Source organism: Vollenhovia emeryi, unplaced genomic scaffold (genome assembly GCF_000949405.1).
Source record: "Vollenhovia emeryi isolate VEMERY1.0 unplaced genomic scaffold, V.emery_V1.0 DF939139.1, whole genome shotgun sequence".
Taxonomy (NCBI): domain Eukaryota; kingdom Metazoa; phylum Arthropoda; class Insecta; order Hymenoptera; family Formicidae; genus Vollenhovia; species Vollenhovia emeryi.
This window is the reverse complement of record NW_011967227.1, coordinates 339,876-367,626: the sequence shown is the minus strand read 5'-3', so window position 1 is coordinate 367,626 and position 27,751 is coordinate 339,876. Positions and strand designations below refer to the sequence as shown.

General features: G+C 35.8%; 1 protein-coding gene across 8 annotated transcripts in view; it reads left to right on the top strand.

The window, feature by feature from the left end:
- Positions 1-3,744: 3,744 nt before the first annotated feature.
- LOC105567242 (protein NDRG3) overlaps positions 3,745-27,751 on the top strand; it is a 48,482-nt gene continuing 24,475 nt past the window's right edge. For 2 of the 8 annotated variants that reach the window (XR_001009336.1, XM_012021947.1), the window contains exons 1-2: positions 3,745-3,789; positions 3,878-4,206. Coding sequence is in view for 4 of the 8 variants with exons in the window: in XM_012021947.1 (XP_011877337.1) it covers positions 3,760-3,789; positions 3,878-4,206 (359 nt within the window). In the remaining 4 variants the exon portion in view is untranslated. Of the gene's footprint in view, positions 3,790-3,877; positions 4,207-19,709; positions 20,059-25,198; positions 25,582-27,751 lie in introns of those variants that run through there. The other 6 variants (XM_012021949.1, XM_012021948.1, XM_012021954.1 and 3 more) reach the window with 5 other exon arrangements.

Genomic DNA, 27,751 nt, shown 5'->3' with positions numbered 1-27,751 from the left:
TTGGGTCGTCCATATCGAATCTGACACCCTGTATATCTATAAATATGAAACAATTTTATTCTTGCATTTAAAACATTTGTAATAAACTCTTCGCAATTGTATTAAGGCGAAATGACAGAAAAGATTTGTATCTTTATATTTAATTTATAACTTTCTTTAAATTTTTATTTCATTTAACGTTATTTTTTTAATTATAAGCACCAAAAATAATCAAGTTAAAGATGTTACATGTATTTATTAACGTTAAATTTAAAAACTATTTATTCTGTATTGAATTAGTTATAATTGCATAAATTTAATTGTGTTACATAACAATCAATATTAACATGCACACAACATATAAATGAATCTTGCACAAAGGATGACTTTCAGAGCCGTCAGAGAGATTTAGTTCAACCGCAGCAGCACGGCCGTTCTAAATTTCTCACACGTCCCTAAAACGTCACGATTCATTTTTAATAACAACTTCATGTATTGTAGAAGTACGTTATAACTGATTGCAACGACACGTCTATCAAAATCATCTGTGACTCTTATATTTCAAAAACTGCAATGTTTTTCATGGTCTTGAGATATTTATGGTGTATGGAAAAATTCAAAAATCTAAGAAATAATAGCACATAGAAAACATGTCACGCAAATTGACCATTTGCTTAAGTTATTTGCTTCTCTGCCTTTGTTACATACCACTTTTATGTAACCTAAGATTTTCGCTTTTGTAGTCGCGTCTGCTTAATCCAATTAAAACGATGCATACACAGCACTCTATCATACGTAGAATGAAAAGTCTACTACGCGTTTCTTCTCGATGTTCCTTAAACTCAAGAAGTCTTTTATAAACCCTCTCATCTCCTCTCCTTCCTTTTGTTCTGACTTCTCTCTATATCTCTCTCTCTCTCTCTCTCTCTCTTCCCCCGTGCGCGCGCCCATGCTGTTTCCTATCCCTAGCTTTCTCTTGAAAGCTCATGAATTTCCAACACACCGCCACCCTGGCCGCTTCGCGTCGCGTTAACTCGAGTACCACGTTTGTCTACGCAAACACTCGCATATTTACGCGAAGGGATACACATAATTAGATACGTACCCAGGTCGACCTGGGTTCGCAGGAGTTAGCTTGTACGTGCTGGCACAGCTCGTGCATCCCTATGCTCTGGCGCTTACTCTACAATCAAGGCGGCCGGACCGCGAAAGAGCTGATTTCATCTTTGCGGATTATAAAATGCTGAGGAGGTTTGTCAACGAATTAAACGAAGTTAAAGATGCTACGATATTATATAATTCTTACATAATACCTCTCAGTCAATTAACTACTTTATTCTATATCACATTTTGAACAAATGGAGAATTATTTCTTTTTATCAACAACTTACGTACATTTTATATTTTACTACAGCTTAAATAATAATTTAATTGATTAGTAAGAAGCGAATGCCAAGCATCGCTTGCATAACGTCAGACTTTCTATAGAATTATTGGGTAAAACTTTGTCAAATTATTCTAACAATCTTTAATTGCGTGTACTTTCATCAGTTTCTTTCCATAAATTATTTCCCAATTTCTTATTCATGCATTTCGCAATTTCCTCGTAATAAGTAATTGGCGAAATGATTGATACGTATTAGCTGAGAGTGTTAAGTGCAATCCTCTATACGCGGTTAAAATATTGTAAGAAATTTGTTTCAATACTTGTGTTGATGCTAGCAACACGGATATTCATAATCTGCGCTGCTACCACACGTCACAGTTTTAATTCATCCGCGGTTCACCAGTGATTTATTTATTTGTGGCACGTATCTGTGACATTTCGCAGCTGCAGCCGTAAATTACGAGTGTGGTCAGAGATTTAAATGAAAATTGACGATGATAAATCGTTGGGTTCCATTAAACAGAACAGCTCCAAATATTATTACTTCGTGTATTATTCTCCTCTTTTCTACTCACTTTTTTCTATTGAAATTAAATTCTTTTTATGTAGCAACAAATTATATCTATATAATCCAATATAACTAAGCAATCCAGAATAAAGCATATCTTTGTTTTAAATTTCGAGTTAAAATATGATACAATTTGATTATTTTTACAAGTATATTTTTTACAAATATAAATTTCACATAGATGTAAGCGAAAATTCGTGTAATAAAATTATTTCTTGGTAATTTTTTTCGCTTACACATGTATGAATAAATTTTTCCAAAAATTTAAGCAGAAAAGAGAACTCCACCTTACATCGCTATTATCAAAGGATTTGGCAGGCCGCGTGTATGTGTGGCATGCCATAAAGTTTCTACCAAGTATCCGGCGTTTAACGATGAATTCTCGCCGGCATTTTCACTGGTAGAACCACTCGCAGTGGTTCGAGACGAGCGGTAGCATCGCCGGGATAAGGGCATAAATTCGCACCCACCTCGCGGCATATATCGTCGCGTACTTTATGCTCGCCCCCGACTACTATATCTTTGCGTGTGGCACGAGGGAAGCGTCGTAAGGATCGTGAGGAAACGCAGCGAGCATTTCAATTGGTTACTTCGATGCGTTCGGCCACGCTCTTGCAGACGAGAGACGCGAGTCTCGTCTATTTCGCCCGCTAGAATTTGCAATTCCCACGTGCATAACATCGAAACTGAGGCGCGTGTGCGTTCATATTTCTGCTTCTGTTAGGCGCCTGCCTTTGAATTTTACGCGGGGAAAAAAGGGCCAAAGCCGTGCGCTCGTGCCGAGAGAGAATAACGCGACCGATAATGCCGCCGCGATGGATTCTCGGAGGAACAGTTTCCGAAGTCGTACATACTGCGGGAAATAAACTCGAAGAGGGCTTATCTCGAAGCCGGATAAGGGCAACGAATAAGAGAAGCAAAGGCGCAAGCTTGTCATGCAGATTTGACTTTGCGTTTCTTCGATGATGCGCTCGCTCGAGTAGAATCGTTTGAAATTTTGTGCAACTATTACCAATACACATTACATTTCATTCTCTCTTTATTGTACAAAAAGTATTTCTATTTTGCAATAAAAGATCCGAAAAGTATATAAAAATACTCACATTTTATGTGCAGAAATTATCAATGCTTGTGTTACCAATGAATAAATCATGAAATGTAATTATTCGTGAGAAAAAAGTATCACGGCCAATAATGTATCACTATTCGCACGATAGATAGTGCAAAAACGCTTCGTTATAAAAATTACGAAATTTTCCATTTATGTAAAACAAGTCTCAAGGTCTTGAATAAAATCTGAAAGAATAAGCAGCAAACAAACTCCGCTATAGCTATTAAAAGGCTAATCGCCTGCAATTAGTAATTTATTTCCTCGCAACGGATAAGAAGAGCCTTCGGGCAATTTTATAATACTTGCGCGTACCATGCGCTACCAGATAGTGAACGCGAAAGACTCGAAGAGCGTCTCGCGATTTTCCTTTCACCGGCAGTCCGCGATCGCAGCTCGGGGGGGTGCAGCGGGAGGGGATTTTTTCCTTGAGCCGAGAATTTCCTTTTGCACGATGTCGTGAATCGGGCTTAGTGCATCACAAAAGCTCGGATAACACGCAACATTTCCCGGCAACTTCCTCTACTTCTCTACTTCTCCTGTTTTTCTGCCGCATATCCACTGCTCTCAAACTCGTTTGCAAGGTGGGTCGAGAGCCGATAATGACAAGGGTGGGTACCGCTTATTTGTATGCCCAGCTTGGCGTGACGAAATTATTACACCGCTACCGGCGGGCCCTCTTTCGACGCTAACGTAATTGTGTCATTTACTAAAACGATGTGTTTAGTTGGCGACTCTATATATAAGGTGAGCATTCAGTCGTAGCCACAGTCTGTAGCGGTTGCCCGGACGTGATGTACCGTAGCTATCGATCGCTGACGTAATTTCGATGCAGATCGAGATTTTGGTTTTCAACACGAGCATTCGTAACAGTGCGACAAAAAAAGACGAGGGTGGAAAAGCGCAAGAAAGTGGCACGGATCAAGTGGAAAGAAGGATGATTAAGAGGATATCGGAGTACACCAGGCCAAAGATTTGGTGCCCGCAAGAGGATTATCACTTGCCTGGGGATGGTATTTCTATGTCTATCACTTCTGCCCTCCCGAGTTCGCCCGACGAGAAAAGCGAGGCTTATCACAACACCGGGGTGAAACGTGACGATGGAGGAATTGTCATTCTGCGGCCCCCCATGGCGACTACTATCGACGCGACACTTCACGTCAGGTACGTCAATTAATAACTCGGGCTTAATTAAATTAATTGACATTCATAAAATTATATTTTTAAACTGGAAGTTATATTCTTCACAAACCTTATATTTCATCATTAATGTACAAATGATGACAGTTGACAAACAAATGTATTTCATGTACTCAACTAATAGCGAATTCGATAGCTTGCACTAGTGCACACTGAGTGCATACATAAGGCTTGTTCAGTCTATTCTTATATTTCCGGTCATCTCGAGTACCAGAAACTACTTAGCCAAAAAAAAAAGATCCATACAAATGCTATACAGATCATTTTACTGGCTATCAAGTATTTCAAAAAGCATTTAATACGATCCTTAAATATAGAAATTGACTGTAAACAAGCCTTAGTGCGCACTCAATGCGCACTAGTGCAAGCTGCCGAATTCGATATATCTGTTTTGTCAAATTATTAAAATATTTCTAAATTAACAGTTACGTATTTCGTCACAATACTTGATCGGATGTTAACATTGTTAAAAAGATTTTTTGTTACTCAAGTGAGCTACGATTTCCGATAGATTAATTGACATAACGTATTCAGATTCACCGTCAATCTATGTCGCTTTATAGTAGTTTACTGATAAACGGATTTACTCGGTCGGAAATATTGAATAATTTGTACTAAGCTATTACTCTGTTCGATTAACAAATTAACTAATCACGCGATAAATGCGAATGAATTATGATTCGTAATACGCAATATTACAAATGTATAAACATCGGTAAGCTAAATTGCTATGAAATTTAAAAACAAAGGTTGAATTTTGTCCAATAATTTTCGCTATAGTACAGCATAGCTTGTTACATTATAATACACAACTTTACAGATTTTAGTATTTCTCAAAGCTTGGAGAATTTGTAGATTATATTTTATGTGCTGCACATTAAAATATTTTTGTGTATATTAACTCCTTTGTAATGTGGCGAAAATGAAATATTTAGGCCACCATTGTGCACTAAAACAGTTTTTTAATATCACGGTTCTCGTGGTCACTGAATTTAAATGTAATTTACTACACCTTAATTAGAATTTCACAATAAAAAATGACATATCCAATTGGTGGACAAAAATTGAACTGGCATTCTAAAAATTTCAAGCTTGTTGAATCCAAATCTTATATCGTAATATTAAATATTAAATAATGTTAAAGTCAAATTAATAAAAACCAATAAAAAATTAATGGAACTTAAAAAAGACGTTGACAAAAATTAGAAATAAGAATTTTTTAGTTTATAAAAAGATTTAAAAATAATACGAATATGGAGTTAAATTCGCTACGTTCTCGTTTAGTGATTCTGAGTTGTATAAACGATCGCACCATATATTGATGTAATTTTTTATCAAGTTTAAATGAAATATTATTTTTATGTGGTTCTTTTTAGCAATGTTTGATATATTATTTGAAATATCAACAATTTAATATCATGTTTGGATTCAGCGACATCGAAAACCTTAGAGTACCCACTGTTGTAAAAATCGCAAAAGGATAAATCGGTTTTTTTTAAGATGCGCATATATGTATGCGCCATATACACTGGTAGCACATCTTTTTCCGCCCAAATATACGTCATACACAAAAGGGGTTAATAAATAGAATATATCTTACTTTTTAAATAATAAATAGTTTTAGAATATAAAAAATATTAGTTTAAATAAAATAAAAATTTATACAAAACAAGTAAAATTAAATATTTCATCATAAAACGGGGACAAAATTTTATGTGGAGAAGAATATTTGTGACTTTTAAAATATTTTCATATCTTCGTTTAAATTTATAATTCTAATTTTGCATTAAACATTTAGTCTTTATAATATTTAGTCTTCATAAAAATAAAAAAATTAAATTATAATAAACAGAGGAAGGCACAATCAATTTAAGTAAAAGGAGAGCTTGGGACATAGCCTTGTAATTATGTAACTAGTTCAAACAGTTTATTTTCGTTTGAAAATATAAGATATCTCGTTATTTGTAATTTTAAATATGTTATACGTGCCTTACAATTTGAATTCAAATTTCGTATCAAATTGCCAAGTCTAAATTACACCTTGTTCATTATTTAAGCAAGAGAGTGCAATTACGCTCTCTATCGCAATACTTACAGTTGCTAGGCAACATTTATAGTAAAGTTATAACATTAAAGATAATAATTCCTTTTCATTGCAAATAAATAATGTGTATTTAAGATTTATGGATTCCCAAATCCCTAAATTAAGCAGTAAAATTCCGAGTAAAATTCTTAAATTTAACATTTGCGGTGTTTTCATTAAATAGAGAGACTAAAATAGATGTAGCAAACAAAGCGACTAAAACAATTGAAATAAAGCAAAATCCCGACTCGTGCAAAATGAAAACATGTTGCACGACTCCTCTCTAATGAAACGGCATACCCGAAAAGAAATAAAAACTGTCGGGTGTCGGTACCCGGGTCTCGTTCTGGACGTCGTTCACGTGCGTCTTTGCAGAGAATTCCTCGCTCGGTATTCCTCAACGCATGCACGCGCGTGCCATTTGTTCGGATCAGTGTCTGCGCAGAGATGCAGCACGGATGCAGAGTCAAGAGGCGACTGCAGTTACGAGCCGCGACTGCGACGGCGGCGCTCAATATATTCTTTCAACACGTGTGGTCCAGACGAAAGATATAACGCCTAGTCCCCTCAGAAAATATATATCCTCGATCGCCCCGGCATTTTTGATCACCGCATCGAGCGCATTCCGACCGAGTGATTTTATAGATACTTCGCCAACAATGCACGTCCAAAAGCGTTTTCCGCAATCCGCTTGGGCGCGTGAAGAAATTATATTTTTTACAGATTTTATTTATACGTTTATGGTTATGTAATACCGAATTATATCAATATTCGTATTGACACTTATATTGTGATTTCTAATTATATCACTTCAAAAACTGATCTAAGAAAACTTCTTTCAATGAACTCTTTCCTATCTTTGTTGAGAACCAACTCGGAATTATCTCATCTTTCTATTGTACAGAAATAATCCTATTTGAATTCAATTGTTAATTTTATGTTTATCGTGTACTTCAGAAATTTTCAGGTATTTTTTGCTTATTAATGCGCAATACTTCAACATGTTTTTCAAAATGCACTATCGTGATGCATATCACCGATTATCGAATTAGAGCAGTAACGGGGATATTTCTGTCGAAATGGCAATAATTCGAATTGAAGCCAAGTGGGCCGAAATATCAAAAGAAGCCAAGATGGTAACGGCTTCTTTCGCGAACTGTATAAACTTCCATCTCTCGTTTCCAACCTCGAAAAAGCATCGCGACGGCGACCCTTGGCGAGGTTCTTTCCATTTGGACGAAAATAAATTGGTAGGTGAACTCGCTTTTCCCGAACTCGCTCGCCACTACCCCCGCGGAATAGCAAAGGGAGCAAAAGATGCCACGTGGCTCTTGCCTCAGAAGCTGGACGAGCGGAAGAGGGTTTACATTGATCAGCAAATCCCATCGGTTTTGCCATTAAATATTTACCGTGAACAGGAAGCCCAAGTGAAACCGTTAAGCTCGTGGCTTTGCGTCGCACAAACAACTCTACGTCTATACTAGAGAAGTGCAATCGTTCCTTTTTATGCAATTGATGGTTAATATAATGACTTTTTCATATCTAATACAGTTTCCATAAAGCAACTATCAGGATTATATAAACGTGCATAAAATATTTAAAGAGTGACTTGATTTATTCTACGAATAATGCTCTACGAATCCTATAGACATGTACTACCATTTTGTTCTTACATATTTTTATTGTACTTCGCGGTCACAAACTACTTAGATTTATCGTACCCTGAGAAAAAGCAAATTAACATCTCATAACTACAATATTATACGATATAAAGGCTGATTCCGAAATACACATTCATTTGCTACAAGCTTGCTACTTTATTATATTTTATTTCATTCTAGTTTTTTTAACGTCTTCCTGACGTTTCTCCTGTCCGATTATATCTTCAGCAAAGAAAATTTCCGTGTTATTTATTCGCTTTTGAAACGGCACGCGCTCGATTTGTTAAAGCTTACGCGAAATCGAGTCGATCGTTATAACAGTCTTCTTTCGCGGCATGCAAAGCTTTCGCAAAGGTTTAGGCAGGTTCGTTGCCTAACACGTAGGCGAGCCCCGGGCCGAGAATGCCGATATATTTGCATAATTGTGCGTACAAATTCCGAACTTTGCCTGAGAAGGATTTACCGCGCGCATGATGCCACCGTCGCGGTTAGCGTGAAGTCTAGCGGAGAGAGAGAAATCGTACTCAATGAATTATTTATGCGAATGCACGTCCTTTTAAAAGCCATCGTAATTCCATTGCAATGCTGGTTTGCCTTGCTTCGCCGTGCGGAGTAGCATAAGTAACGACGCCTCATGAACAAATTCATCAATGTAAAAATAAGCGGATAGTTCGTTCAAATAATACCGTCCAAAGGTTCGTGAATGTTTACTGTATAATAGTCACTGTACAATAGTTTACTGTATAATAGACACAAATATAATATATTTGTGTCAAATCATATGCAGGTTGTCCAAGTCTTATTCGATTTTGTTTTAATCCGTAAGAATGAAATATGTAGTAATGTTATCAGAATCTAAGTATATTGGAGACTTCCGCGAGAATGAGTTATCGCAATGCATCTCATACAAGATATTTTTAGAATCATCTTGAAATCGTCTGGCATACCAGAGAGATTTATATATATTTTTTAAAAAAAGTTAAAATATTACAGGAAATAGCAATTAAAGCGAGACGCTTTTTGACATATTTCTGTTAGTGATATTAATGCGATATCCTTTATTAACGAAAGATGTTACTTGATTTTTAGACGAGAATACCAAATGAAGAGAAAGAAATGGAATAAAGAAATTATGGAAACTAAGTATATCACCAACGATTTAGTAATAAACAAATTTCCATGCTCGTAAGTGCGCGAATTTTTAAATACGAATACGTATACGATTCTATCAGCTTTTATAAAACTATAGCAATAAAAAAATACGTATTTACTTACGATTAATACTAAAAGTGTCGTGTTACAAATTTAGTATTATTCGTATAAAAGAAAATACAGAAGTTTATAAAAATATTTTTTCAAGATTCTGTTTGAAATTATTATCAAGTAAAGTCCGAAAAAGTGAAAATCTCATTACAATTTGTTATCGGAATATATAGAATATCCCACAACAACAATATAATATTTTAAGAACTTATTCGAAAAATTAATTAGAAAATTCTAGTATAAAATTATCCAAGTTGTAATAAATTTCAAATTATATATACGGTTAGCCGCTGATGTCATATAAAGTTTTCGCTCACACATATAAATGTATCAACAAGTATACCGATCTGTCATCTGTTATTGATTTTCATAACTGACAATGAGTTGCAATGCAAACTAAATTAAATTATGAAATACAAATATACATGAGTTATGGCCATTAATCATGGCCAAATAATTAATATTTCAAGAAATAATTATTGCACACATAAAATAATGATCAATAATTAAGTGCACAGGCAACAAATAAAATTCGATAACAAATTATTTGCATAGTTACTACGCAATTATTTTTCCCATGTCTTTCTGAGCTTTTCCTCTTATACCATTATTTATTTTTATTCCTTCTTGTTCTTTGCTTGCAAAACCATAGTTTATGCGTTCGCGTAGTAATCGTTAAAATAACGATTGCAGCATTTTACACGACACTTTTAGTATTAATCGTAAGTAAATACGTATTTTATTATTGCTATAGAAAAATAGCGAGAAAATAAAAAAATACGATCGTATAAAGCTACAATCCACTCGACACTCGCGATGTTGCGCAAACTAACGTAATGAACGAACTTCGAATGGCAAAAGGTTTCAACAAATTATCAATGTACAAATGTCGTATTTATGTTATGCGATACAAATATTAAAACATGAGTTTAATTACGACAGTAGTAGTTACTAATTAAATCGCGATATCTCTCAGACCAAAGTCGATTGAAGTTACGTACCAGCAAAATTACATTTAATGACAAATAAATTGGAAAATACTTCGAACCATTGAAAACTTTACTGTAATATCATGTGATACGATGCGATTAATAAAGTCGAATTAATGGTTAATTAAAATCAAATGGACCGTCAAAAAATACACAATCAAACTTTAGTGTTGCACGTTTAACACATTTATATACAAATCCTGTGAGTTGTGTACACTGTATGTTATTAATAAATGCTCGGTATATCACAAATTTCCATTACTTAAACCACTCGATCCGACAATTTGTACATTATTTTGTGCTCTCAATCCAAAAGCGATAATCAAATTATATTTAAATTGACGAAAATTCAAAGCACAGTGCAAAATACATATATTCAAGCATCATAAAAAAAAGCATTATCGCTCGTAAACTTTGCAATAAAACAATTTATAATTTCCATTTTCTATCGTGTCGATACTCATTTTAAACGAATATAATAAATCGCGCGAAATATTTGCTTCGGTAAATCTTGATTTTTTTTGTTTACCGTGAAAAATAATTAATCGCGAAGTTATATCACAAACTGTAATAACTGTATAAAAAAGTTATTGGATTTTGATATCTCCTAGTACCCGTTAGAGATCGAATTTCGAGGAATAAAACGATTATACACAGAGTGATATCGCGGAAGTAGTAGTGCGGTGCAAAGTAGACTTTGCACATAACAATTTACAGTACGTCAGAAAAACGAGTAGCAATATACGTTGGAGAAACTAGGCCAATAATTATAACTAAAATATGAATTCATATACCGTTTTCCATCTTGTCCTGCGCACCGATTTCTTTTCGGACATAACACAGTTTCATTAGATAGAATTATTGTCGTCAGTGAATTCACATTCAATTTAAATTTAATTTTTCAATTATTTAACATTTAGATTACCTATCTACTCTAATAGTTATGGTAGGGAAAAAGCAGCCGATCGATCTTTTCACCGTCGACATTTTTATGCTGACTAGAATATTTAATATGAGAAACTTATAGACTTTTTATATAAAATACAAAAGTACGAAAAGATATTGTTGATATAATTTGTGCGAATCTTTTGTACGATTTTCCTCGAAAGTTATAAATCGTCGGAAATGTTCTCAGTCAGATATCCCGGTTAAAAACACAATATAATTATACTGTAGGCAACGTGCCATGACATTTGTCTTCATTAGTATTCGCTCTGCAATACAATGCATCGCACGCGTTCTTATAATCGCTCGCACAAGGTTTTTTTATGCAAACGAATATATGCTGATCAAATGAATTGTATTGCAAAGGCGTTTTACGCTTGTCAAACAAATCACAAGAAACAGCCGCAAGGCGTGCCCACTTCGAAAGATTTACAAAATGCATGTAAAATGTATCATGTCCTTCGATACAACCGCCCACATGCAAGCTCTCGTTAACATTTTAAATACATGGCCGCATTCAATTCAAATCCTAACGCAATATGCTTCCTAACTATTTATTTGAAATGTATTTATTTATAAAATACACCGAACATTTGCCAAAAAGCTTTATTTGTTCTAATTAAATATCTCGAAATAATACCCGTGCTCATAAACGTCATCATAAGAATCTCGTGTATGTATAATTGTTTAATTAAAAAATGTTAAACAAATAAAACTAGGAAATTGAAAAATGACATACAACATAATCCGCTTTAATCTCACCCTTTGCATGTACATTATTTACCAGATTATTTAATGAAAATCCAGTAATAAAATACAATCCAAACATTTAGTTATAGATATTTTTTATCATGATAAGTTTAATTTATAAAGTAATTTAAAACCGAAGTTAAATATTTTATATATTTTTTAAAATAGATACGATTAAGAAGATAATTATAATAGAGTATTGTGTAAATCCATTACGTCAATGTAAAATAAAAGGTGATTTATTACTTACCAATACGATGCGCAACAGCGGAGTTTATACCATAGCCATATGGAACTATAAAATACAAATACACATATAATTATTACAGAATAATTTAATTGTTAATTTATTTAATTATATAAAATAAAATTATTGCATTAAAAATTATATTTTTTAAATAAATATTTAATCAAATAATTATAGGGTAATACTCGAATAAAATCCCCCTTTAAAATATGAAACTCACAAAATTTTAACTTATGATTTTGTCTGTAACTCTTACTCGAATCATTTGAATAAATAAGACGAAAACATTGAGCAAATACTTAATTTAACAAGTAGCAAATACTAAGTATATGTATAAAATATCAAACTTACCTCACGGTTGCTCCGCAATTGCCCGATGCCCCCCCCAGGCCTGCTCCTCCTCTCAGATTTCCTTGTGGCACTCACACAATATTCACTCGCGAAAATGATTAATTGCGATCGCGCGAAATTTTGCACGGCACTCCCGTATGCGACGTGAAATACCGTAAAACGTACCAATTATTAACTGTATACATATAAGTTTCCTTCGCGCAAATCTTCAAACCGGCAACTCACATGTCATCTTGCATTTTTTATTCAAAAGTAGCAACGGACGAATCATTTTTAATTTAAAAAGCGGTATTAAATGCAACGCGAATATCGGAAGCCGCATCATCTGCGGTAAAGAAGTAGGTATTAATCCGTAAACGATGAAATTTTAATCGAATCTATACGCGGAATAAACTGCGAAGTATCTATCAAAGTCGATGAAAAGTCGTTATTTAATTGTAACACTTCACTGAGATAATTGTCGACCATATTTCGAGACGTAACGACGTGCAATAAGCGATTTTCTCTACTTCTTGCTTATAAGATTGTTCGAGCCATGAAGTACGACGGAACGAATTTCAGCAAACACACAAAGCCGTACATGCAGCAACAAATTTCTCTCAATTGAAATCGACAGATAATTCAACGCGCAATGCGTAAACGAGATGTAATCGCGCCGAAATACCACGGTTTACACAAATCGTTTCTCGTTACAAGTTGTAGAGTCTTGTAATAATTTATCAACGAACGTTATTTGTTACTGATAAACGTGTACGAATTAATGGTATTTCAATCTCACGCTCATCGCGATCGCGTCTCGGAAACTGTTAACGCAAAAGTATTATACAGATAATATTACGACGCACGGACCGACTCTCAACACTACCGGCGAGCTCGAGGCTCGCCGACCGAATGATAGGACGGCGACCTTCACGTAAACAGCGGCCCGCGTAACGTCGCACGATACCGCGCAGCTAGAAAAACAAGAAAAAAACGTTGGAAGTTCGTTGTTCTGTCTACCAGAAATATGAAATGTAAGTTGAAAATGTTATACCTGGTGTTTCACATTACCTTGCTCAGAGACTGTTACTGTACTTTTTGCGTATCACTTTGCGGACTCATTAAGTAGGTCTCGCTTATTCATTACGAAAAAGCAACGAAATAATTATTAGAAAATTACCGTACATCAGTAATTTTTGATAGTTCAATTACTAATATACAGTAATTTTCTAGTAATTATTTCGTTACTTTTTCGTAAGGGATAAAATAACGATTGATTTATTACGTTATTATGTATTACACAGTGTATGAAATTCCGCGATAAAGCTTTCGCAAAGATCTTGGCTGTGAGAATGAAAAGGAAACTAGATCTTTGCAACTACAGAGCAGCATGAAGCGAGAGATTCAATGCGACGATACGAGATGAACTCGTATCCAAATACAAACATCGTTTAAAGAAACAATTATCGTCCGTTGTTACCGCAATGGAAAAGTAATTTCAAGTTAGCTGGCGCTTTGATTTTCGGACGTACAGATTTCGTGTGTGAATCGCGCGAGACATCTGTCTTGCCGGTTAACCGAGCATTTAGCGAATCGCGAGGATTCAGCGATCACGCGATGATACGATATGATATTCACAGAGAACGATCGCGGTTTCTTCCCGTATCTGTCGCAAACTCGTATCGAGAAAGAATAATACGTTTTGCAGAGCGACGCTCGTTCTCGGAACCGGAGCTCGGCGTTCGACGCCCGTAATTCCAGAATTTTCCGCGATTAATAAACCTGAAAAATTCAAACACACAGCAGCTATACAAGAATTGCTGTCGATTAACGTAATTTATACCACACTAAAGTTTCTTCAAGATAATTACAATTTTTTAAATATTTTTATATCCTTATACATAATTGCATGCAACAACACAGCGTAGTAATCTAAAAAATCGTTAAAGTAATTTGTTTAGAACATCCCTATATGCTTATATGTCATGGCTGTGGAATAATGTATGAGTGCATTGAGTTATCTTCAAACTTACTGCTGCTACGTCCCGTTAAAAATTCATAAATGAAAATATATTCCGCATTTTATGCATTGCACGGAAAGAAAAAATTAACAGGAAATCATCTATACCAGTGAAATATGTTTCTTATTTATTAGATAGCGATTATTTCATTGATAGATGGTGAACATTCTGTAAAAATAGGCAATTTTTTTGATTTTATGATAAAAACATAAATTTGCGAGTAAAATATACATAGTTAGTTTAGATATCCATTATTAAATTTTTTACTTTTATGTTTTTCTTTTTAGATATTTTGCGTTATATAATTAGATTAAATTATAATTATTATTTAAACACATTCTGTGATTTATTTAAATATTGCTCTTTTTATAAATAGATATATAGAATTTCTATTGTGTGTTCAAATGGAAATAAAAGTTTCTTCCAAACTTAAATCATCGTATTTTGCTGATCTGTCTACCTAGATATATTTATTATAAAAAGAAAATTAATATTATTGCTCTTTCTTACAAACGCAATAATATTAAGCAATATAATAATTTATCAATTTAAAAAGCTATAGTTTAAGTTTAATATAAATAAAAATACCTAGAAAAGTTTTAAAACTGTACTACATCTGGCACACCTTGAGAAGGCGAGAAAGAAGCACGTTATCGTCATTTGTATCTCCCTCTTATACGTATATAAATATTAGATCTTAAGAGACACGTGTGTGTGTGTGCATGTCTGTGAGTGTGCGTGCATACGCGCCCGTATCTACGAGAGAGAAAAAGACAGAGAGCGAAATTGCGTATTAATATTAAATTTCCACGAAAGTTTGCAGTAAAGCGACATCGTGACCGATAGCTCAGCTAGAGTCTGCAACTATTTTGCCGCGACTATTTAAATTTTTATATTTCGCAATATTCTTTTTGACAACGTTTCTTTATTCGAGAAAAATACCTTAAAATAAATATTTAATTATTAAGTAAAACGATTGTGCAGTTTCGGTGTCTGAAATACACGATTGAAGCAAATTGACATTGGTTAAATTTCCACGAAAGTTTGCAGTAAAGCGACATCGTGACCGATAGCTCAGCTAGAGTCTGCAACTATTTTGCCGCGACTATTTAAATTTTTATATTTCGCAATATTCTTTTTGACAACGTTTCTTTATATTGACAATATTGTGTGAAAGATGAAATTAAAGAAGTATATAATGTTTGTAAAGTGAGTATCTAGTGCATTTTTTAGGGTGACTTCCAATATTTTATCGGACATATTATACAATATGGCTCTTTCAGAAAAGTATATCTCATTATCATCTTTCATTGAAAAACGAAGGAATAATTTTGAAATATTTTATAATAACGTTGAATTTTTTATGTAACATTATGTAACATTCAACTGTAATATCAAATTTGACGATATTCTACTGTAATAGTAAAATTATATACAGAAGTAAGAGCAATACTAACTTCATCAATTGGAGGTAATAAAGCAGTAACTGGTTGTAATGTACTTGTTAAAAACTCCTGGGAATATCATTAAACGTATGTAACGAATATGCGATTATAATTAAAATAATTAAAGCCCTATTAATCCATATTCCAATATCGTTAACTGTGCATTCCGTGTATCCCGCGAGATCGTAATTACGTCCCCGAGGATATAATATTTCTCGTAACGCTATATTTTTACCGAAATTTCGTTTCCCTTTAAACGAACTTCAGTATATGGCGCACCAGCACGCCTCTCGTGTCCCGCAAGGAAGATCCTGTGGGCGAATTTATCGAAGCGCGCCCATGGGGAAAGCATCGTAACACGTTGCACGTTGTATCCCAGACCGGTTGCACCTGTTTCTCTGGGGTGAAAATCCCATGGGTGGTCCATAATGTGGCGACCGGGGATATTGCTTTACGATCGCGATTATGTATACATTTTTATTACAAACGCGTCATAATTTTAATTTAATTGTTTAATTTAAAATACACATTTCTTTCCTAATCTCCCCATCATTCTTTCAATGTCTTAGTAAAAGTAAGTTTGTTTTTTTAAAGCATATAATATATTATTGTCAGCGAGGAAATTGAATGCAATTCAAATGTGAGATGTGAAATGCGTTTTTTCCCTCATGTTTAAATATTATAACAGAGTATAACGGAATATCCCATATAGCTCTAAAGCCGGCCCTCCTCACGGCGATTCGTCATGGCGGTTGACAGACTAAATACCGCCCCCGACGAGTTTTTTTTTCTACAAAGGACCGGCTCCTTCTGTCGCGAAGGAATACAACATACCAGAAGGACATAGACGGGGAAAATATGTCCGCTACGTTCCGCGCGCATTATAAAGCACCTTTTGCGGACGTATACATATATACGGGGCGGCGGTAAGTCCGACGAGAACCCGCGGGGGTGACGTGCGGTAACAATATATGTATGTATAACCGAGCGACGTGCTAGCGGAAATATACATAAATATACATTTTTATGATGAATATACTCGCGGAAATATATATCACCCCTTGGAGAGAAGATCCCGAAGTTTAGTAGTAACGTTTAAAGGTTGTAAGGGAGGAGGACGAGGGGTGTAGTTTAGGGGTGGGCGTTCGAGTATGGTGCATCGTATTGGTGGGATTCGTAAACGGATGTGAAAAGATACGTCAAGTCTTTCTCGGGATATTTTGCACCCTCTTCCTATCCATATACCAGTGGTATTTCTTCCCGGACAGTCTGATGTATCATGCGCGACTATAGTGCACTTGTGGCAAATCAACACGTATCGATACTTATTGTACGAAAGACGATTTTATGAATGAAATTTTCCATGCGTTATTCTCCGAATTACTGTGCTAATTGACTTTTAAAATTCTTTTCGCCGATCATAAATAAAGCAGACTCGCCACAGTGATCCGCAAAATGGATTATCCAGTCGCTGGGATGGGCGTAGAAGACGTTCTCATTTACTTCGCGGTGTCGTCACGAGAGACGGAAATAATAGAGAGATTCGCGATTTTAAATCCCCGCTCTTCCCAGCGCACATTCCGCAAGTCCGGAGCACCGATTCCATCCGTGGAGATCCATCACAGCTTTCTCCACCTCGCATTTAATCTTTCTCGCTCGCCTCCGAGTGAATTCCATAAAACGTAGCGCCTCTTAAACCCTCTCGAGAGCACTTCCGGTCCGTTGTTCCATTCTTCTGCTACTCAACTTGGCTCGATTACGAGAGACAGTCGCTTAGACAGCTCTTCGGTTCTTGCGGGCCAATTTGAAGAACGAGAGTCAGTTGAAAGATTTAGAAGAGGATGAGTTATAGTACATGCTTAAGAATTAATTCCATTTTTTTTAATACATACGATCATTAACTTTTTATTTTAAAAGTTTACGCCAAAAATATAACTGAATATTATATATTAGCTGAGATCGATCCGATTATAAATATCGAAGTTATGATATCACCGGGTTTGGAAAATATGATTTCGAGAAAATCGCGTTTAAAGTTTCTGGTATTAGTTTCTCATACTTATAGTATATATTTCTAGTTAAAATCTGCTATTCCTGGTTCGTATCAAATAATCCGTCCATTTTTTATTAAAGTCACGTAGCTCTTCTACGTTTCCTCGATCAGCTATATAAGTTTCTTTTTAAGAAATAATTTCAGCGCTCTTCATTTCCGCGCGCGTGACTCGCTGTTAATTAGCAAACAACTTAAATTGTTGGTAACTGACAATGAGTATTCCTGTTGTCTCCATAACTTTTAAGATATTAACATAGTGCTCATTAAAATTTTCTACAGTCAAGTATGCAGAGATTCAAGAACTATTAAGCCACTATGAAAGTGTTTCGTTGCGAGACGTTAGATCATCGTGTTAAGACTTTCGTTGTTGTTTTGGCTATGTCCACTGTTTGAACATCTTCGTGAAGTAGTAGATGCCTGGAGTCCTCGGAACACAAAGATCCCGCGAGCTCCTACCCTTACCTGAGCGCGTGAAACGAACAGACGTCTCTCTATGCTAAACTGTTTACAACTTCGTCAATACTTGAAATTTTCAAACACTGTAGAAACATATTCTTGAGATGTACTATAAAAGTGTGCAAAAAGTTTTTAACTTTTTGAAAGTTTTCGACCAGAATTCCTCCCTTAACGCAATAACGAAAGTTTAGACAATTTTAATCTCGATTTTAATTATCTATAATACAAGGTTATTTGATATTAAATAAAGGAGTAAAACAATAATTCTTGTATTGTAGGAATGAATATGCTCGAAGTAATGTTTGTCTACATCGATACAACATTGTAATTGTTGAGTTCTTGAAGCACCTTCTTCCGGATTGATCGTCGCACATGCTACAATAAAATAATCCGATCTTCCTCTTCTTCTTGTAAACCGCGTACATATTGTAACATAACGATTAACAAAGCATTGTACGTGTATATTAAAAAAATGTCGACTACATCAGAAGATATGACACAAGAAATTATTGCAGCATGTGCGACATTCAGTTCGGAAGTGTTAAAAAGTCTACGTGCTCCAGGATTTCAACCAAAGTATTGCATTGATGGTAAATGGACGAGCACTACAAGTACCTCTTAAGACGTAAAAATTATAGTTTACCGCCAGAAGATTCAAAATTCGATGATTTAAAAATAAAAAATTTAATCGATTACTCAATTTAAAGTGGATTTACTGTTGCAATAAAAAGTGTTTTAAGACAGACAAATAATCGGCACGTAGTTGATTTACACAATAATTTGGAAAAAGTTTAGCAAATTCACGCAGAAATATTGTTATTAGTCTATCAAGATCCAACCCGACCTGAAAATGTTCTCCAATTACATTAGATAAGATAGAAAATATTGGAACATATATGCAACGTTACAAAAACGTGTGCGAATTCTCCATCTTGTGGCACAAGCGTGCACTGCGTTCATTGGCACCAACGTTAGACATTATGGTTTTCTACCGCGTCGATGGAAGAACCAAGGGACTCGCTCTTTCTTCCTTAGGGTAAGTCACTGGAAGATCGTCTGATAACCGACCGGCTGAGTCGCAAGACCCAGCACCCGTCTCTGATGCGGGAATTCTGAATACTGGTGACAGGCCGGGTGTGCCTTTCCATGACCAGATGTCGGCAGTCTGTCCATAACCGGTTCGATCCGGAGTATACCGCGCATGGAGCAACGCGCATTCCCATTGACCAGTCTGTAGTCGGAGCAGCCGTGCACTCGGGCATTTAGTAATCGTACGACGTCGTTGGGAACACCGTGCGCTCTTTAACGTCAGCCTCGTCACGGTGCCCTGTCTTCGCACGTCCCGTAACGTCACATCGAAAGACGCGTATCGAGTCGCGATCGGTTATCAAGTCTTATAGGGCGCAATTGTCTCTAATTACGTGCGTCTACTTAAAACACGGTGAAACCCACCGCGACCAAGGCACAGACGAACCCGCCAGGGTTTTTCTTAGTAATCGCGTTTAAAGACCGCGCGAAAGCTGCAACTCTTCTTCAGCACGCGGACCCCACAGCGGAATTCACGCAGGAAGAGGTGAGTCCCAGACCAGCTGTCCTCATCACCTGTCTACACCCTTCTGCCCTTTGTCTGCCATCCCTTCGGGAATCTCTCGACCGCTTCGACCTATCGATCAGCGCTACGTCCGTATGGTTCGAATGGAGTGTGTATTCGGTGTGCGCGCCGTAAAATTGGTGTTAGTTGCTTGCACGCGCGCGCATCGGTATCTCGCGTTCACACGCGGACCTCGTCATCGTCGTCGTCGTCGTCGTCGTCGTCGTCGTCGTCGCCGCCGCCGTTGTCGTCGTCGTCAACGGAGGTTGCAGCGGCGAACCGCGGTCGGTGACGCTGTGTCATGCGGCGCTGCGAAGGTCGAACCAGGCGCGCTAGATCGATCGCACGCCAACGACATAGCGCGAACGATCTTACTGTAGCCTTCGCCTCCTAGGCAAGTACGGTTCCGTCGGGGCGAGAAACGGGGTTAGACTGGACAATCGATCGTTCCCAGGAAAGACGTCGCAAGAATAAAGTAGCCAGTGACAGCCGTAAATTCTCGACTGAACGTACCTGCTTGCGCGCTGTTACTGCGACTTGCAGAAATTGATTCTATTTCTCTGGTTTCTACCAGTTCTCTTTCTCCCTCTCTCTCTCCTTTTATTTTTGAAAATTTAAACATTTAATAGAAGCTCCTAAACTTGGAAGATATGTGTAAACGCGATATGGACAAAATCACCTCCTAGATTCCTAGGAACTGGATGTCTGTACTTACATAACGACAGCTTTCACAGAACAAGTATCCTCAGTGTTAAACTCAAGCCTAATGACTACAAAAAAAACTAATAGCTTCTAATTATTTTTCAATAATTTGCATCTCTTAACGTTCTGTTTCGTAAAATTCCAAGTGAGCAATTAGAAAAGAATTAGTAGCTCTATTTGTTGGAAAGATTGAAGTAACTTTCAGCCATTAAGAAGACCTTTTTACATTATATTTGAGAGAGAAGCAAATAAAAATTATCGCGTCCTAGTTACCAGCGTCCAACAATTATATCTTACTCGCTATCTGATAGTAGACGTAACAACTTGCAGCTGCTTCCACGATGCACCAAGCATGTAGGATCAATGCTACGTGAGTTGCACAACGGAAGAAATAACTTCGGGATACTGTCGAGTAAACTGTCAGCGGCGATAAGATATTTCTCGTCGGTTTGAGAGTGGAATCCTCATTTTCAAAGTTGTGCTTTAAAACCAGTCACGACCATTTAACGGGATATTAATTTTTATAGAAAATCTGCTAAAGTGAAATATAAAGAAAGCACGTGTGGAAATTTTTTCTAAGAATTTATAAAACTTTACTTTGTGTGCGTTATTCATTGGCTAATAAATGAGAAAGATAAGTAGAGACAAAAAGAAAGAAAGAGAGAGAAAGAGAGAGATTCAATGATTATTTTATTAATTATTGTACGCTTTCAAAAGACTCAAAAAGTTCAGTCTGAAAAACGGAAACGTGAACAGAAAATTCACGTTGGTGCCTAAACGTAAATACGTTTCTTTGTAATTTAATTACTGTAACAACTTGAGATCTGTTAAATCGGCCTGGTAAACAGAGCCACCAGCAGAAGTATCAGAGATGTTCAACTCAGAGCTCAATTATATATTGAGCTATATAATTATATACATGATACTCAATTATATCGTTTTACGAATAATTATATCAAAGCTACTTCTCGTATTGATAAATTTCTACGTAACGTATATTTCTAGATATGCTCCTCTACTCACACTTGATATTAATAATAACGTCATCAAACGATCGACCATACATTGACTCGACGATTGCAACCCCTAATCGCCCGATCAATCGTTGATTGTCGATCAATGATACACTTGAAAATTATGTAAAAATCTAATACACTTGATTGTTCTGAAAATAATCAAACATGATTTAACGTCGTAACTAAGCCATTAAAGTCCCTAATGTCGTAGATCAGTCGTACGAATCAGTGGACGTCAAGTCGGCTAGCCTCGGGCGAAAAATTAGATGTCGAGAAACGGGGTTAACCCCGACGTTACACGCGAGTATCTACGTGAAAAATCAATACGCGACTCTCCGGGGACCCGCTTACAACACGCGCGCAGAAGTCTATCCGCGAATTGGTGATCACCGCGTGATCACTCGAAGGCGGTATGCATGCATATTTTACCCGGAAAGGTCCTGGCAAGATCGATTTCTCCGCCAGCACGAGGCGCTAAGACGTAAGCAAGCCGAGCGAGTCCGCAGCTGATCCAGCTGCTACACTCAGCATCATCGATATTTGAAGAGCTCGGCTCCAGAATGACACGCGTTTGCCTCGGAGTGGGACAAATTGAAATAGAAGACTCTTCCCCTTACCTTTCTTTCATATCTCTCGCGGATTATTTTCACGTTCACCTTTGACCTTCCTTTCATACTTCTTGAGAATTATTTTAGCTTATACCTCATAGAGATTCGAAACCGGTAACCCGTTTCTATTCGAATAATCACTAGTGCAGTTAAATGTATCATTTTTGGAAAATGCATATAGATCGTTTACTTTAGCATCTCGGTGTCCAATAATTAATTCAAAATAACAACTTTTTGCGACATTTTATTGCAAAACGATTTGCCGTTTTTTTTTCACGCTCGGTTCTTCGTGTGCTTCACTTTAATGCGCAGTTGTCAATTCTTGACGCTCAGTAATAACGACCGTAACATATAATCTTGCCGCATCTCGGAATAAGTTCTCTTGACCAACGGAAAATTTTAATTGACAGGAAACACACGTGCATGTTGTTAGACCGGTACCACAATATTCCTTTTTCTTGTCCAAAAACAAATCGGCTCTTCTTTAAAAAAGAAAGTACCATGTTGTAATCGCATTTTTTTTTGCGTTCGATTGATCTACGACTTGGAGTGTATCTGAAACAACTCACGACAACAAAACTCTTTCAACTGTTTTTACTATAAATATTGTCGACCATTTGCAATTCATTGAACAAGTGTATCATATCAACGGCTACACCCATATTTAAGTATCTGATATCTGTGCGTGCAACAAATTGGGTGTGTTTACTGATTATTCTCGATAATATCATATCAATATAAAAAATTATATTAAAGGGAAACACGGGAGAAATGCGTATCTCTTTTGATCAACGAATCGACCAAGTGGCGTTAATCGCAGATCACCCCGTGTACACGTACCGATTTATTTATTGCGCAAATTTTTTTTCATACGTCTTTTATTTCTACCACGAGTTCACGTTACGTGCCGTGTTAGTCTCGCGCGCGAAATGAAATCAGTAATTGATTGCTCATTACTTTGGGAAAAAACCTCCCGAATTATTCTGTAAATTTTCATTTTATTCGTTAATTATTATACTGCACACGCTTGACTTCGCTGTTAAAGATAGCTATAGAAGACACTGATTACTGTTTCTTGTTCGCACGTTTCCTGTTTATCAACAGTGTTCCACGAACATGCATAAACAAATATTCACAATTGGCATGTCGCCACGCATGATTCTTTCGACATAGAACGGACTCGATGGATTTTGTGCATGTCGACGATCATTCCACGTATCTTACTTCACTTCTCACATTTTAGCGAGAACGAGGCATCGGTAATAACAGTTGTTTTTCATGTAAATCACGCAATCTGGTTTGCTTAATTATAAAACAAGAATTATACTGTCAAATTCTGTGTCCTGATTATCTCTCGACTAATTTACATATCTCAACCAATATAATTTCAAAAATATTTTCATGAATACCATATATTGTTGAGCTCAACCAACATACCCTAACAAATATTTTTATCAGTATCATATTATTGAACAGCAACAATAATTGGGTAAAAACTTTCTTCTTTCAACACATGAGAATTTTTTTCAGATAATCTAACTAGAGTTTCTTTTCTACGGCTAATATTAAAAATATTTTTACATACATTTAATATCGCATGTATGTCGTAACATAATAATAAAATGCAGATCTACGTTGATTTGGCAAGCGTTGCAAAAATATAGAATATCGAAATACTGGAACAATGGTAGCTTGCTCGTTTATTCAGTGAGAATGACGGAATTGTTTGAGCTTTTGTATGCACATTCATAAATAGAACACGATTTCATATCCAGAAGTCCAAGCGAACAGCAGAATTCACAGAAATGTGTTTATATCTCTATACTTGCACAATCTGGATTTCGAATTTAAATTGAAGCTCAATAAAATTGTTTACACTAGAGATTATATTGAATACGCGATAGAAAAAGTTAGTGTATTTTACAAATTTACAATATAAAAAATATTCAATTGAATCGTGCAAATCTATCCTCCTCTCTCCTCTCTCTTTCTCTTTCCTTCCTTTTATTATTGTAGTAACTAATTTTTTTCACAATTTTATATGCAGTTACTGCAAAATATGTTTAGAATATTTTCTGTAAAAATAACAAATATACAAGATACAAACTAGTAAAATTAATTAATTTACCAAATTAATGAGAAAGAGAGAAAAAATACAAGAATACAACTAGGAAAATTTTAATGACTTATGATGAAAATGTTGCTGGAAATAGCAATGTGAATAATAATGACGTTAAAAAACTTCTTTCAAAAACTGAATAATATAAATTTAATAATCAGTGCATAAAAGATTTTACGTGCATTCACAAATCTGAGTATATGACTAGATATGAAATCACGTATCTGTCATGAAATGTATCTGTCATGAAGTATTCAATATCGCTTGTCTACTTCTTTGACTTTATAAAATCTGGTTGAGAGAGCCCTCAATATCTTTTAAAGCAATAAATGCTATTTTAGTCGTTGATAAAAATGAGAAAGAAACAGATGCATGTTCTTATTTATAGGAACCAACTATTAATTGACTGATTAGTCATTGTAATTTATTATAAAAAGATATTTCTCTAATATTTAATTAATATAGAAAATTAATGTTGTAATGTTGGTGTTTTTTTTTCCAAAAAAATCCATTCGATATACAACCTAACGTTCACCGATGCCTCGAATCGCGCCGCGATCGCTGTCACAGGATCTCCTTATCTTTGTTTTTTCTTTCTTTTGTTTATTTGCCGTTCGTTTGCCTTGTTGACGTGCGATATTGGCAATATCGGCTTCGGGCACGCCTATCATCATCAGCGGCAACAGCAACGCCTCAACTCTCGGCGCCTTCGAGGCGAGTCTTCGCCGAGAGGGCACCTATCTGGACGGTGGAAACCATCATTCCCGACCAGCGCGACGATTAATTAGGTCGTCTCGAGTGAGAGACGGCAGTGCGAGCGAAGCAGGGCGACGAAAGGTCACGCCATGCCGGCAGGTACTGGCGCTTCGTACAGGTCCTTAGGCGACCTGGGCGAAGACGTATACAAAAGCACAACCATCGTCGACCAGACACAGACTACCGGCCAGAGCGTTCTTGAATCCGTGAAGAAGGCTTTTAGCTTCACCTCACCGAAGGCCGAGATGCGAAAAAAGGACCCGTTGATCGAGGATCGTCGCGAAAGCGCCTCGATCGTTTCAAGGTAATGCTTTAAAAGACATTTTCCGGATACGCGGGGGTCGACAGATAGAGGTACAGTCGCCGGCAATATCGTTTTCCTGTTCCTCGACCTCTAAACGAATCTAGTCGCTCTTTCAAGCATTGATAATTCACTACGACTCGTCTCATCGATCTGCTTATTAATCCAAAAGCTTGCCACGCTTATTAACATCGTTTTTATATATATCTATCTGTATATATAACTTGAATAAGAATGTGTAATTCCGTGACTTCCAAGTATTTTTAAAAGATGAAGTCATGCACTTCCAATACTTTTTAAATAAAATATATATTTTTATATTTTATATACTTCTTCAAATAAAAGCTGATTTGCGAATCTAATATTTGCTTAAACTGTTTTGTTATATCAACCTTAGTCCGATAAAAGCTAATGGCTTACTGTTAATAATCATTTCATAATATTAATGGATTATATTGAATGTTGTGAAACAAATCAATTGATATTGATAAATTATAAAAAGTTAAGAATTTAGAACTAGAAACGTACTGATTATTAAATGACTTTCAACCAAATAATTGCAAAACCCAGCGATAATCAGTAATTTCTATTTCTCCATAAAAAAAAATTATGCAAATTGTAGAATGTGTCAAAAGTATGAAATTAATTTTTATAAAAATGTCACATTTTCTATATCGAAATTGGTAATTGGGACTTGTTTCTACCAAGTTACTTTCAACCACCGGAAAGACGCTGAAATTTTATACATTAAAGAAATACACCGTGAAGCGATCGAGAACTGTTTTAAATAATATAAAGAGAATTCACAGTTTTATCCACACTAATGTACAATCAACACTGAGGATACTGAGCTAAAAGACAAAGCGGATGCAATCAGTGACGGAACAGTTAGTGCAGAGTCGTTAAAGAGTTTGTGGGCGATGAGCATTTCGAGGTCGAAGACATCGAGGCATGGTTATAGTGCTTTTATTGTTAGCTACTATGGCGAACAAAAGTTTCATGAAATCGATCGTAGCATTATCGACGCGGTTTTTATAACTTTCGTTGCACAGCTTCGGTCTAGAAAAACATCTTTACTGCGATATACTAAACCAAGCACTAGAGAGATGTGTAAAAATAATCATTTGAATTATTGAGTAATATATGTATACGCTTCAACAAGTATAATATTTTACACAATACTATATATGCTGTGTAGTAATAAAATAGTGACAAAAACAGTACCAGAATTCTAATAGGAATACAAGAAATCTTGAAGACACGTGAAATTTCACGAATTCGAAAATACTGTTAAATGGCAACCTCAAGATATACACACAATGTACATGTTTTCTACAAATACGCAAACGACTTGCTCGGATCGTTACCCGCGTGAAAAATAAGGTCATGCTATTCCCATTATTCCAGAACATTGACCTGTAGTTCAAGAAAATTTTCTAGAGAACTTCCTACTTTCATCCTCAAAAATGTAATTTTCCGAGACATATGAGCTTATTTCCCGTGAAAATAATATTAAAAATGTATATAACTTTATTCTTTATGATTTCTATGTATTTTCATTTTGTAAAGTCTGGTCTGGTACGTTGATTTTCTATAATATTTAGACATTCATGCAGTAACGTTTGTTTTTATTAAACAATTTTTTAAGAAGGTACTGTAAATTTAGAACAAAATAATCGCCTTTTGCAACAAAAGCGTCAACCGCGTCGAGAAATAAGCGCAAAAATAATGTTGCACAAAAAATGCAGAAAATATTACTCGCCAATGCCGTGTAGCTAAAGCAGCGCTTGCAATCTATTGATCTTTAATATTACTAACAACGATCTTTCGCCTCAATAATGTCCAAAGGGTACTTAATGCACATCTCATAATTAAACATCTTCGAAAGCTAAATCAACATGGAAACTAAACACTCGGATTATGACATCAACTAAAAAGGAATTTCTCAGTTTTGCGCGCATGCTATAAATTGCCCAGCAGCTTCAGCAACGTCTACAATAATTAAACACGATTTTTCTTTCTTAAAGAAATCAATAATTACATGAACAGTGCACATTCTCGAATATACCTCTCCATATTTGTCAAGGAACGCATTTTTTGAGAAACGCATAATATAGAGATAAAAACTTAATTGAAACACATCAGTTCAAAGAAATTAAAGACTAAAGACATA